General features: G+C 43.9%; 1 protein-coding gene across 7 annotated transcripts in view; it reads right to left on the bottom strand.

Moving 5' to 3' along the window:
* The window catches only part of LRRK1 (leucine rich repeat kinase 1), a 68,341-nt gene that overhangs the window by 12,961 nt on the left and 43,363 nt on the right, over positions 1–12,017 (bottom strand). For 6 of the 7 annotated variants that reach the window (XR_014885896.1, XR_014885898.1, XR_014885897.1 and 3 more), the window contains exons 18-27: positions 11,497–11,617; positions 11,089–11,248; positions 10,413–10,689; positions 8,114–8,233; positions 7,293–7,464; positions 5,549–5,712; positions 4,388–4,527; positions 2,998–3,244; positions 1,487–1,653; positions 492–689 (exon numbers count right to left, since the gene is read on the bottom strand). Coding sequence is in view for 4 of the 7 variants with exons in the window: in XM_085233970.1 (XP_085090096.1) it covers positions 492–689; positions 1,487–1,653; positions 2,998–3,244; positions 4,388–4,527; positions 5,549–5,712; positions 7,293–7,464; positions 8,114–8,233; positions 10,413–10,689; positions 11,089–11,248; positions 11,497–11,617 (1,766 nt within the window). In the remaining 3 variants the exon portion in view is untranslated. The remainder of the gene's footprint in view (positions 1–491; positions 690–1,486; positions 1,654–2,997; positions 3,245–4,387; positions 4,528–5,548; positions 5,713–7,292; positions 7,465–8,113; positions 8,234–10,412; positions 10,690–11,088; positions 11,249–11,496; positions 11,618–12,017) is intronic. The other variant, XM_085233972.1, reaches the window with a different exon arrangement.

The raw sequence follows: 12,017 nt of genomic DNA, 5'->3' as shown, positions 1-12,017 counted from the left end.
GGCAGTTCTATTACGAGTTTTAAAACTCTGCCAATCTCCAGACCCCTGAATCTTCTGGTGAGAATTAGTGCTTAACTGAAAGTTGACACAAAGCCAAGGTGCCAAGAGGGTCAGACGGCCTCAATCTAACTCATTCAGAGTGCCATTCATTTGATAGCAACAAGAATACAGACAGTTACGGGAGAATTCAGACTGCCAGACACACATCTGTGCGGGGAAGAACACAGCACTACACAGGGAGAACTGAAGAGAGGTGCACTTCTTATTACTTAGCAGAGAAACTGAAAATCCAGTCTCCAAAGTAGTTTTCAAAACACTGAGCATCAATTTTTACACTTAGTCCCCAAAGGCACAGCTGAAGAGCAATGCCATCCCTCCCAATTTCCCTCCTTCCCTTTAGTAAATCAGGCAGTGGTTTTGGCATTATCAATCATTTGTCACTACTGTGACTCAGCAGTGAGATCTCCCAGGAGGGAGACTGTGCTTTTTACCTTTGGAGTTTTCAGATAAGACAGTGGTGAGGCTGCCCAGAGGGGCCAGCTCCAGCGCAAAGCAGAGTGGATGGATGCTGATGCCAATGAGGGAGACAATGCAGGGGTGCTGCAGCGAGTGGAGCATGCTGGCCTCCTGGCGGAACTCAGAGAAATTCTTCATGGCATCCATGGCTCTCAGGTGTTTCAGCATGGTATCTGGCAAGACATACAAATTCCTTCTCAGTCCCCAGCTAAAAAAGAACGTTATGGACTCTTTGGAGGGTACTGATCACTGAGAAAATGAATCTTTTTAAACTAAGGTCTTCTAGGGGTGGATGTTACATTGCAGACCCTTCAGAGGAAGGGGTCTTTCCTACCCTTGCCCAACTGCCCTCTCAGAAGTGGGACTCTATTATCCTTCTGCCATGGGACACTCCAGGCTGCTCAGGCAAGTCTGCTATGTGCCAGTGGGACAGCAGCTGCCTGCTTCTTCATCTCAGGGCTTCCCTGATAAAAATGAAGAAATTGAAGCACCTTCTCCATTTCTTCTGTCCTTGGACTGAACCTCTGATGAAATCTGGGCTCAACACTCAGCATTTGCAGTATGAGAGGACATCCCTGCCTGCCCAAAAAGAGGAGCAGGAGGATTTCCAATTTCCTTTCTTTATGAGCTGGCATAGATGGAATAAAACTTATTAAAAGTCTTATTAAAAGGTAGAGACCTGCAAGTCCTTAGTGCAAACCCATGCAAATCACACTTCTCATTGCCAATGACCTTCTTCTCTGACATTCTACAGTGAAAATGGTCTTAATTTCTGTACCTTACAGGTGCTGACATGAAAGACTCCTTAAAAACACAACTTCCTCCTCCATGAAAACACATCAATTTTGCTGTTTATTTCAAAGCTGTATACAAACAGGTGCTGCCAGCACTTCAGAGAGCAAGGCTTTTTGGTCTTAGCTTGTGATCTCAGGCTGCAAGAGTAAATCTCAGTGCTGATTCTGTACAGTACCTGCAGCTGAAGTGGGAGAACCACTGCATTTTTTGATTTGAAATCTCTTCACAGCCACTGGTTTTCCTTGGTATCGTGCCCGATATATAACAGTCCCACTTCCACCCTGGCCAAGAACGTTGTTTTCATTTTCACTCCATTCTAGTTTGCTGTTTTCCAAGAACAATCTGCCAAAAAGAGATTGGGGCTTTTTAATTAAAAGACAAGCTTTAAAGTTTAAAGGCACTGTAAATTCATGTTTTTAATACGATTGTCATTTTCACACATCCCTCTTAGATTCTTGTTATATCTGCTGAACAGACTGGATCACCTTTGTCATCTCAAGGTACTCCGTGCTGGCTCACATATGGCTCAACAGATTCCTTGCAGAAAAAAAAGTAATGAGCAAATAAGTGAAAAAGGTTTTTACTGGGCCAGCTTATCCTGTGACAACCCAGTAGATCTGGAAAGCACATGAACTCCTTCTCCAAGCAGATGGCACAGTTACAGACATTTCTAACATTTATCTGTATTAATGATTTTTTTTTTGTTTGTTTCATTTACCTCCTGTTCCGCTTCTCTCTGTTGAGGCAGGACAGGATGTTTATGAACAGCCCCACACTCCAAAACCTAATTATTTCAATCAGCTTACTGTTCCCAGGGTGTAATTCATCATTTCCCCACTCTTCAAGAGCTCAAACATCTCCACTCATCTCACACCAGCCAAATAAATCTGTAGGACAGACCACAGTGGTTGGCCACTGGTGATGCTGGCCCACAGTACTTATCAAAATGACTGTAAAAAGGGAAGCAATGGGAACATAGAAAGCTCCAAGAGCAGCTGACAGGACACCATTTGGTCGAGACATCACACAGCTCTGCTTCCAGCCCAAAGAGATTTGAGAAATATGAACTGAAAGGGACTCTGATCTTGTGTTCTGCCTGCTGGGGAACACAATCCATATGGAATGCAGGTAAGCAGATAACAAATTTAGAAATGCTGCTATAGTTAGGAAAGTGTTTCAGGTGCTCAGGATTGTCACACTACTAATCCACATGCAGTAGCCATGAACCATGCAGAAGCCTCAGCCCAGTGTGAGTTCTGTAGTGGCATCTATATAAACTCACTCCCCTAAAGGTGATCTAAGCATCAGTCTTGTGACACAGCAGCACTGCCTCTTGTCCTGCCACATTAAATTTCCTTCCTGGTTCATACCAGGCATCTCAGGAAGACTTCAACTACAGCAGATTACTGACAATGCAGGACAAAATTGACATCAAAAAGAGACTTCCATATTGCACTGCAGTGATCCTACAGGACTCAATAAAGCAAAAAAATAAAGTCACAGAATGGTTTGGTTGGAAGAGACCTTAAAATCCAGTTCCAATCGCCATGCCATAAGCAGGAACACCTTCCACTCATAATCCTCACAGTCAGCATGCTCCTCCAGCAGAGATGGTTTAGGAGAAACACAAACAACTGAATTACACATGCACACTGAAATTAAACTAGAGGCATTGAATAACATTACCTGGCAGGAAAATCTGTCATGAAGAGCTCTGGGACCAGCTCTTGGAGAGAAACAGGGATGTTGGGGTGGTTAGGGCATGTGATGTAGTCCAGTTCAATGGCAGTCAGGACACAGTCCTCCATGTTGAAGTACTGTGCATCCTCTGCCCTTTCACCACACTCGTCCTCCAGCCTGGAAGCAGCACAGATGTGGCAGGGTACGTACTGCTCCATCAGCAACGTACCGTCACTCTCAGTGGCTGTGAGTGCTTCAAACCAAGCAAACAAACAGAAAACATAACTCAAACTGAGAAGGAGCAACAGCTCCGAGTGCATTCAAGTGTCTGCAGTCACTACCTGGATCCACTGGCAGGAAAAGGTCAGACTCATGACTGCAGCAGTTTGCGAAAGCAGGCTTATGAAAGCTGATGTAGGGCAGAAGAAAGCACCATCTGCAGCACTGAAGGCAGGAACACATTGCTCTCTCTCATGAGCAACATTTTCAGACCCTTTGAGGGAAAAGCTATCATGACAGAACTTCTCCCATCAACTAAGAGGGATTTGGTGTTGTCAGCTCCCATTAAATGCCTACAATCCAGTGGATGAATCCAAGCCACAGCCTTTGAAGTCATGACTCTTCTCAAGCTTCAGTGATTAACATTATCATTATTTTAATCTAAAGGCAAATAAAATCTCCTTTTAAGTCTGTAGCATGCAGAACATGATTATGTGAGACAACTGTTTCCTTGGGAGAACCTCCAATTAACAGATTTTGGCACTGTGTTCCAGACCGCTGAGTGACCGATATGAGATGACAAAGAATACTTGAGACTTTGTTTTGGTTTTAAACAAAGTGTACTGGGGTTGCAAACAGCCCACTGGGTAACAGCATGATCTGTGCTGATCACAGGAAAAATAACTGCTGGAGTCAAGGAAGTTACCTTGGCACAGAATCCTTGGTATCATATTCACTCATGCCTCTCACATCACAATTTTATTAATTACAGGCTATTCAAAATGGGGGATAAAAGGCTGATCCCAGCTGACCCCAAAAGGAGTTCTGGCACTGAGGGGCAGCACCAAGTAGTTTGGGTGGAATCCTGCCTCTACTACGAGCAAGAGAAGAGACTCTCAATCCTATACAAGCAGGTCTTGCTTCAATTATAATGTTTCACTTATGCTTGCTGAGATTGATGGGATGAAAGACACAAGGTGTAGACCAATGGTTGCTGGCAAAGAATCTCAATCTGTCTGCAGCTTATCAGCTTCTCTCAGACATTGTTGGCTTGAGACTCTCAGAGCCCGAGGGGTCTTCATTTGATACGCAAGACTGCACCCCTGGAGAGCTTTGCCAAAGAACTTTATGTTATATAGACATAATACCACACCGAAAATTACAACGCTTCTCTTACCAGGAAACCACTGGTCTATCAAAGAGTTGACATGATCTGTGATGAACGCCATGGCTGAAAAGTCTCTTGCTTCTGACTGGCAAATGATTTTAATTCCCCCACTTTTTTTCTTTTTCCAGTTGACATCAGAAGACTCAACACTGTTTAAGAAAGACAAAAGACAGTGGAATGAAGCTTTTGTTGAGAACTGGTGTCAACAAACTTTCTTTCTCTTAGGAAAGCTGAGTTACAAAATAACATGCAGTTCATAGGCAATCAAAATAAAACCTTGGCTTTGAATATGAATTCAATTCAGTTAATTCTGCAAATGACTTTGAAAAGAAACTGCTCACAGTAGGTAAATGCATCTTTACTACAAAGGGCTTAGTTCTGTAATTCCCTGAACCACAGTACATGGGAAGATATACTATGACCACAGCCTTGGTCCAGAATTTAGGGTTCTAGCCTGTGATTTGCAACATTTGGTTCCAAGTCTCTGTTCAGCTGCAGACTGCCTAAAAGAATTCAGGAAAGACACTATATTCTTCTGGTTTCCAACTACACAGCAGCACCAATAGTTCTTCCCTATCTTTCCAGGGACTGGAAGAGTAAATGCATCTGCAGATAATGCAGAGATGAAAGTTGAAGTGGCCACCAGCTCCTCGCATCTGTGAAAGAACATGGGTGGCAGCTTTCCTCAGCCTCACAACCAGCAGATACTCTGCCTTGGCCAGTTTAAATCCACTGCCCATAGCTCTTGTCACATGCAGTCTGATAGCAGTGAAGCACCTCCACTCATCTGGATTGCTGCCACACAATAGTGGGATTTTAAGATTCACTGGAAAACTCACTGACTTAAGGAAATCTTCGCAGGTGTAAAGGTGTGGTTTTACCTGGCAAAGTGTTCCGCTGTGAATACCGCTCTCTGTTTTCAGATCTCTTTAAATTTGTGGCTGCAATAACACGTAAGGCTGATATATTCAGAACTGCCATGCAATCACTTACTCATCGTTGTTGTCACCAGCTGTTACCAGATGAGTTATGTCTATTAGAAGAGCCTCCTCTTCCACCGATGAGTGAGCACTGACAATGAGTCAGGCCCATCCATCTCCATTCAGATGATGTGCTTCATACACTCTATTAGTCCCCTGTAACGCATGCTGCATTACAAACACAAATTACCTAAGATAGCCTCCATCAAAGGTAACGAACAGACCTTCCTGCCAGTAAACAGTGTGAGTCCTTTTGACTCGGAACGTGCTGCAGCGGTTTCTTTGGGTGCCTGTGAAGCTGTAGATGGTCACCTTTTTGTTTCTTGTCTTGGTGTTCTTCTTGTTTTCAAACAGCTGAAACAAACAAAAGCATGATAATCATCAAAACACTGAAATTTCTCTTAATAACATTGTTTTAATCAAGTGTTAGAATGATGACTCTTTCTGGCCTTCATAGATGATACCATAACATTTCCACACAGGACAATCTGTACTCAGAAAAAATTGCACAAAGTGAAAATAGGCACATTCAAAGCTGATTTCGCAGCAATGAAAACATTTCCATGCCACTCAAAAAGGAACAGTTCCATGGCAACAAACAGCTCCACAAGAAAAATGTAGAGCTGCAGGAGCACGTCAACAGGAGGCCACAGAGATGATGAGAGGGTTGGAGCACATCTCCTGTGAAGAAAGGCTGAGGCAGCTGGGCTTGTTCAGCCTGGAGAAGGCTCCAAGGAGACCTCACTATAGCCCTTCAGTACTTAAGGGGAGCTTAATTCTACAGTCATGACATTTATGACATGAACTCTTCAATTCCAGAAGTCTTAAAAATGCACAGCTAAATGCTTAGCTCCAATTTACCACTAATTTAGCAGATGATCAAGTCTTCCCTCAGTGTAGAGTTAACTTTTCCACCTGTTTCAGTGGGAGGAAGATGGCTTCTCTCCAAGGCATTTCAAACCAGCACTTCGAGCAAAAGGTATTTTTGTTTTCAAACCAAAGCATTAATCTGCAGAACTTCACTGCATTCACTTCCCTGGAACTTATTTCTCTGCAGATGTCTTTCCATTTACCTCACCAAAGACTGAATAAGGTCACTACCAAAGGTGTTCTAAGGTTATGCAGTGTCCTTGGGGACGTAAGCAAAGAGTTGCCAAGGCAGCCCTTTAAAACAGGTAAAATTACGAAATGGTTTCAGAAACCTGGAACTCAGAGTACCTTCCAAAAACAAGGAACAGTTTTCCACGTTCTGTACATCAGTGACAGAACACAGCGTAAATGCATAGCTGTTAAGAAGATACCACAGCAATACTAGAAATATTCTGCTGGTATTTATTATAGCTTCCAGCAGATCTGTGTTTTCAGATGTAAGCTGCTGTAAAAAAAATCATCTATATAGCAACAAAATTCACATAGCTTTCAGAACCTTACAAAGACAACTTTAATAATATGCATACTACTTCTACTAATGGATGCCTGCTTGCACTCATTATCTCATTAAGGCAACAGTCTTGTAATTTTTTTCCCCTCATTTAAACCCATATAGATCCAAGCTGACTTGATGAAGGTATTCCAGGTCTCCACTGGGAAAAAAGAACAGAGTCTTGGCCCAGTGGAATGGTCATGGACAAGAGCTGCAGGCAGAACTCCAGATACTTGTTACTGGAAGGTACAGGGGGTACTGAGTTCTTTCAGGGAACAGTGCAACAAGGAGGCAGTGGAAAAGTCAGGTTTCCATCCCTCGTGCCAATTTGCTGTTCCAAGTAACACCTACTGTAAGAAGTTTCAGATTTTGATTGCAGAGTCTTATCTCCCCATATTTACATGAGCAATAATATTAAAGGCCAAGACTGAATCAAGCTAGATGGGAAGAAACACTTCAAGTACAAACTTCAGCGGTCTTTTTTTCCTTGCAGAGAGATACAGTCACCTACCTGCAGGTCCATCTCTGCCAGGCTAATTAACATTCGTGCAATGAATCTTTGCCAGAAGCCAACTGGGACAAAACTCATCTTGAAGACCCTCTGGATGGTATTTGTGGTCTGATGGCAGAACCCATGGATATCTAACGCAGGCTTGGTAGGAAGCAGATGAGGGAGGAGGTAGCTGAAACAAACCAAATTCAGCAGCTCAAACTTCAGCTACAGCTTGTAACAGTGAGTACATTGTTACTGGATAATAAGGCGATTCAGTCTCCAAAGAGATTTTTAATGGCACAGCCGACTGCATATAAAAAAGCTTTTAGGCTAAAGGCACTGCAGCAATACATGGAGAAGTTCATTTACACTGTGGTAGCAAGCAGAGGCAAAACAGACATGACATAATTCAGCTAGGGCTATTGGACGGGGCTAAAATTGATGTAATCAGCAGGACATTTGTGTAATCACAAATTAAATGCGTGAAAATACAAGAGTCATTAGAACAGCTGTGATGTTGAGCCTCATTCAGGCTCGGTATCTTTATTACCGTGCTCTGGTAGTAAACAGAAGAATACAGCTGTGCTGCTACGTGCAACAGAAGCTAAATGCAGAAACGTTCAGCAGTTCAGCTTCTTTAAGTCCAGAAGGTGGGGAGAGGAGGTGTGGTGGGAGGTGGCAACGAGACATTTACAGGCTACAGGGACGAGGCTGCTCTGGCTCTCATCCCAGCCCCAAGCATTAAGCATCTCATGCGTCAGTATGACAGTGTTCCCTGCTGCACTGTGCTGCTGGACTCCCTGCCACAGCCCTCACAAACTTCCACAGCAAGGACTCACTGTGCCAGACTGATGCCAGCAGAGATGTTACTTGCCTTCCTCCATCTCGTTCTGTAAGCACGGACTAGGTCCAGCAGTGGATCTTTTCCCAGGTGTGGGAGGAAACCCAGAGCTACAGGACTACCAGAAGAGAGCAGTGCTGGAGCAGAGGCCCACAGAAAGTTTTCAAATTATTTTCAGATCTTTCAGTAAGCACTGAATATTCACTTGTTCTGATCCTTATGACCTTGGAAGCTAAAACTTTGAAACATAAAACTGTTTTGAAAACTACAAGCTTATGACTTTCAATATCGGCCAATAAATGTGTTAAGGGTGATACTCTTCTGTACCAAATAACATTCCAAGATGCTTATACGATCCAAAATCAGCCCAAATCACATTTGCTTGTAAGCAGAAACACTGCTATTTCATCAGTGTTGAGCCTGAGAAAATTTGTCAGCACCTGGGGCTCATCACTGATGGGCACCATGACAGCAAGGAGGCAAACAGCCAAGGGCCTTGACCAACATACAATGACAGAGACAAGACACACTACTAGAACTAATGTTGGGTCCAAATCCAAAGCTATAAGCCTATCACATTTTCTGTCCAGCAGCTGTAGTACTCTGTAAAAACTGAAAAGTCACTCTGGAAAAGATACCCATCACTGGACAACAGCTTTCTCCACATGTCAGTCCATAACATCTGATTGGATTTCACATGATCAAATTATCCCTTCCATAAAATTATCTTTGGAATGTACAACTGATAAAAATTTCTCTTCGCTTACAAATTACAGTAAGAATACTCATGTTTTCAACTGTATTTTTACAAACAGATCAAAGCTAAGTTGTATGCACCTCAGGTGGAGAAATGGAGTGCACTAACCTTGCTCTATACAAGTGGAGGACACACTTTATGACAGCCAATAAATCTTCCTCAGTGCATCAGAGAAAGGGTCTATGAGCATTAGAATTAAAAAGGCCAGGGAGGCCCTTCTGGACCACAAGTATATAGTGGATTATAATACAGATGGAGATTTGATGCTCCTGAACAACAGCCAATGCAAATTTTGGAAATATGTGAAACATACCCCCATCCACCCTTTCAGAACAGAGACCAGCAGCTGCTTTCTCTGCTCACTGCACAGAAATCCTATCTGGCAATCTAGACAATAATTGCAGAAGCACAGTAACAAATAATTGCTGTGTCTGGCTGGCACGTTAAATTAATCCAACCTGCCAGAGCTGCAGTCTGTCAGTGGGAAGAATATTCTGTTAATGTGGCTTGAATCACTCTAAAAAAGATTGGGCAGGCCATGAAAAAGCAGTTTCCTTATTCCTGAGGCTCAAACAACGTGATTGCTTTGGAGAAAAATGGCAGAGAGCGACGAGGAGTCCAAAAGTCATTTTGGACTAAGCAGAAACCTCACTGCTGTATCTGTGTTAAGCCTGAGAAAATTTGTTGGCATCCGGGACTGGATAAGTGACAGGCATAATGACAGCACAGAGAATGCTGCACTTGTGCTGGCATTCAGAGCTCCCAAGAGGCTGAGGGCAACACAGCCATGCTGTCCTGGAAGGGCAAGGTAGTGAAATGCAGATGCTGCAGCAGAAGTGCACTACGAGGACGGTTTCATCATTAACCCAACGACAGGCGGTCGCCAAGCAGATGGGAGAGAGAAAAATAGCAGGGAACTCTGCCCAGAAGGGATGGGGGGTGGGAGGAAAGGGGGAGGAAGATTCATTGACATTTAAAGAGAATGAGGTTTCCTGCACTATTTCTAGGAAAACTATTGATCAGCAGCTTTGGATGATGCTAAAAAATAAGGAAGTCACATAGCTACTGAAGCAACACTTTCCTGCTTTCACTAGAAATAAAGCACTTGGGCTTTCAGGGCTGATGTAATTACTGACTACAGAAAGTCTTCTGCCATACTCTGAAGTGAGGATCTTGCATTAGAAACTGATGATTCCAGCCCATCTATGTTTCAGGCCTAGCAGCCAGGAGCCTCACCTTCACTCTCAGCTGCAGCTGTGCCAGCCAAGCACTCAGAGCTCCCACCTGTTCCCCACCACATTCCTGCCCATGCCACTGCCCCTCTGTGCTGGTGGCCGAGTTGGTCACCTGAGCATCCCTTACCCTGTCAGTCTCAGTGCACTGCATGGGCAAAGACTTGCCTTGGAAAGTTTTTGAATTCATTTGGACTACAGGATGCTCGTGCCAGACTACTGCTTACATTGACAAAGCCTGTTAATGTCCACTGATTAAATGGCCAGTTTCCTCCAGCCTAGCTAAGCACCTCTAATTATCAACCTACCTGTTATTGGCTACTGGCAGGGCAATTTCAAACTTGGCCAAGAACTGGAAGTACTGCTCTTCAGTTTGTTCAGTGAAGCCCGTCCCAACTAGCAGCATCCTGAGATCCTCTGCTCTGATGACTCCATTTTTAGCTACAGACTTGGAGCTCTTGATGTTGAAAATCCTCTGCAGACATTCAGAGAGCCAGACGGGGTCAAGGAAGTAGAGATTTCTCAGGCCATGGCTTGTGTCTGGGAAATGTAGTAGTGTACCTGTTTCTATGAGGAAATTAATCGCTGCAAGAAAACAAAAAACAAAAAACAACAGAATTGTAGATGAGCAACAGACCAGCATTAGGAAAGCACAGCGAAGATGAGGAGGGATATTAGGCAGCCTGAGCAGCTTTATTCACACCAGGTATAGACAGTATGTAGCAAAGCAAAAACAACACGTACTTGTGGAGTGCTGCTATCTGGCATTCCACTTGTAAACCCCCCGCACTGTCTAACCATCCATATTTCTGTCCCCATTACACCTCCCCTTCACCCTCCTCCTGCCAGCCCACCAAGCCTGTCCCTGGCTCCTGCAGAGCAAGGCCTCCAGAAATATCACAGGACAAGGGCCCTATTCTTCACTGAATGTTTCAATTGGTCACACACTAATTGCCAAGAAATTATCAGCCTGCCATGACCTACCAGTCTGCAAGTCCTCATAATCTTTGATATCATTTCCAGGGGTTTGCTCAATGATCAGCTCTATCTGTCTGTCTGTTAAATACTGCACATCATCATTCTGACTTCTTTTATGCTGTTCTGCAAGGACGGCTTCTTGAAGACTAAGGTAACTCCTTGGAATCTGCAAGCCACATAAGAAAAACAGCAGGATCAGTATCAGACAGCAATCACTCTGCTAGTGATGACCTATCTAAACCACCTCCCCTTTACAGAGATCTTAAAAAATACTGCTTTTTCCAAAGCCATTTTGTACTCTTTGCATGCCTCCTGCAGCAGCAACAACTCCCAAAATTCACCTCCCAGTCCAAACCCAGCCCACAAAAAAAGCTGCCACTGGGAAGGAAAATGACTACAAAGCATAATTCTCACCAATCTCCCAGCTAGTTTCTGTGAGCAAATTGAGCTGCCAACATCCTTCATGTTGCAAGTGACATGGAAAATCAGCTGTCGGAGTCCATCGAGGCCTTCCAAAGTCTTACATGAGAGCTCGCTGCAAAAGTCATACCAAACCTTATCAGCACACTGGCTTCCTTTCCATGCTCACTTTCTCTTATCACTGACTAAATTTCCTGTGTCAGATGAATAGGAGGAAGGCTGTCAGTGAGCATTTTTAGCTTCAGAGAAAAATACTAAGAGGTCTGGAAAATGAATCCTAAGCCAAACTCTGCTCTGCTTGCTTCGTTAGCTGCAGAGGGCTCTTCTATTCCCTTTGCACTGTGACCTATCTGGTCTTCCCTGGGACACCAACCAAAGCTATAACCCTTTTTCCCTTTAGTGCTGCACACATCCTGGAAGGGACTGAAAGATGAGGAAAATCCTGTGTTCCAGCAGCCTCTGGAGATGAGTCCAGTCCTCCCAGCCTCAGATCAAAGAGACACGATGATGATGAC

Source organism: Meleagris gallopavo, chromosome 12 (genome assembly GCF_905368555.1).
Source record: "Meleagris gallopavo chromosome 12, MGAL_WU_HG_1.1, whole genome shotgun sequence".
Classification (NCBI taxonomy): Eukaryota; Metazoa; Chordata; class Aves; order Galliformes; family Phasianidae; genus Meleagris; species Meleagris gallopavo.
This window is presented reverse-complemented; position numbering and strand designations above follow the sequence as displayed.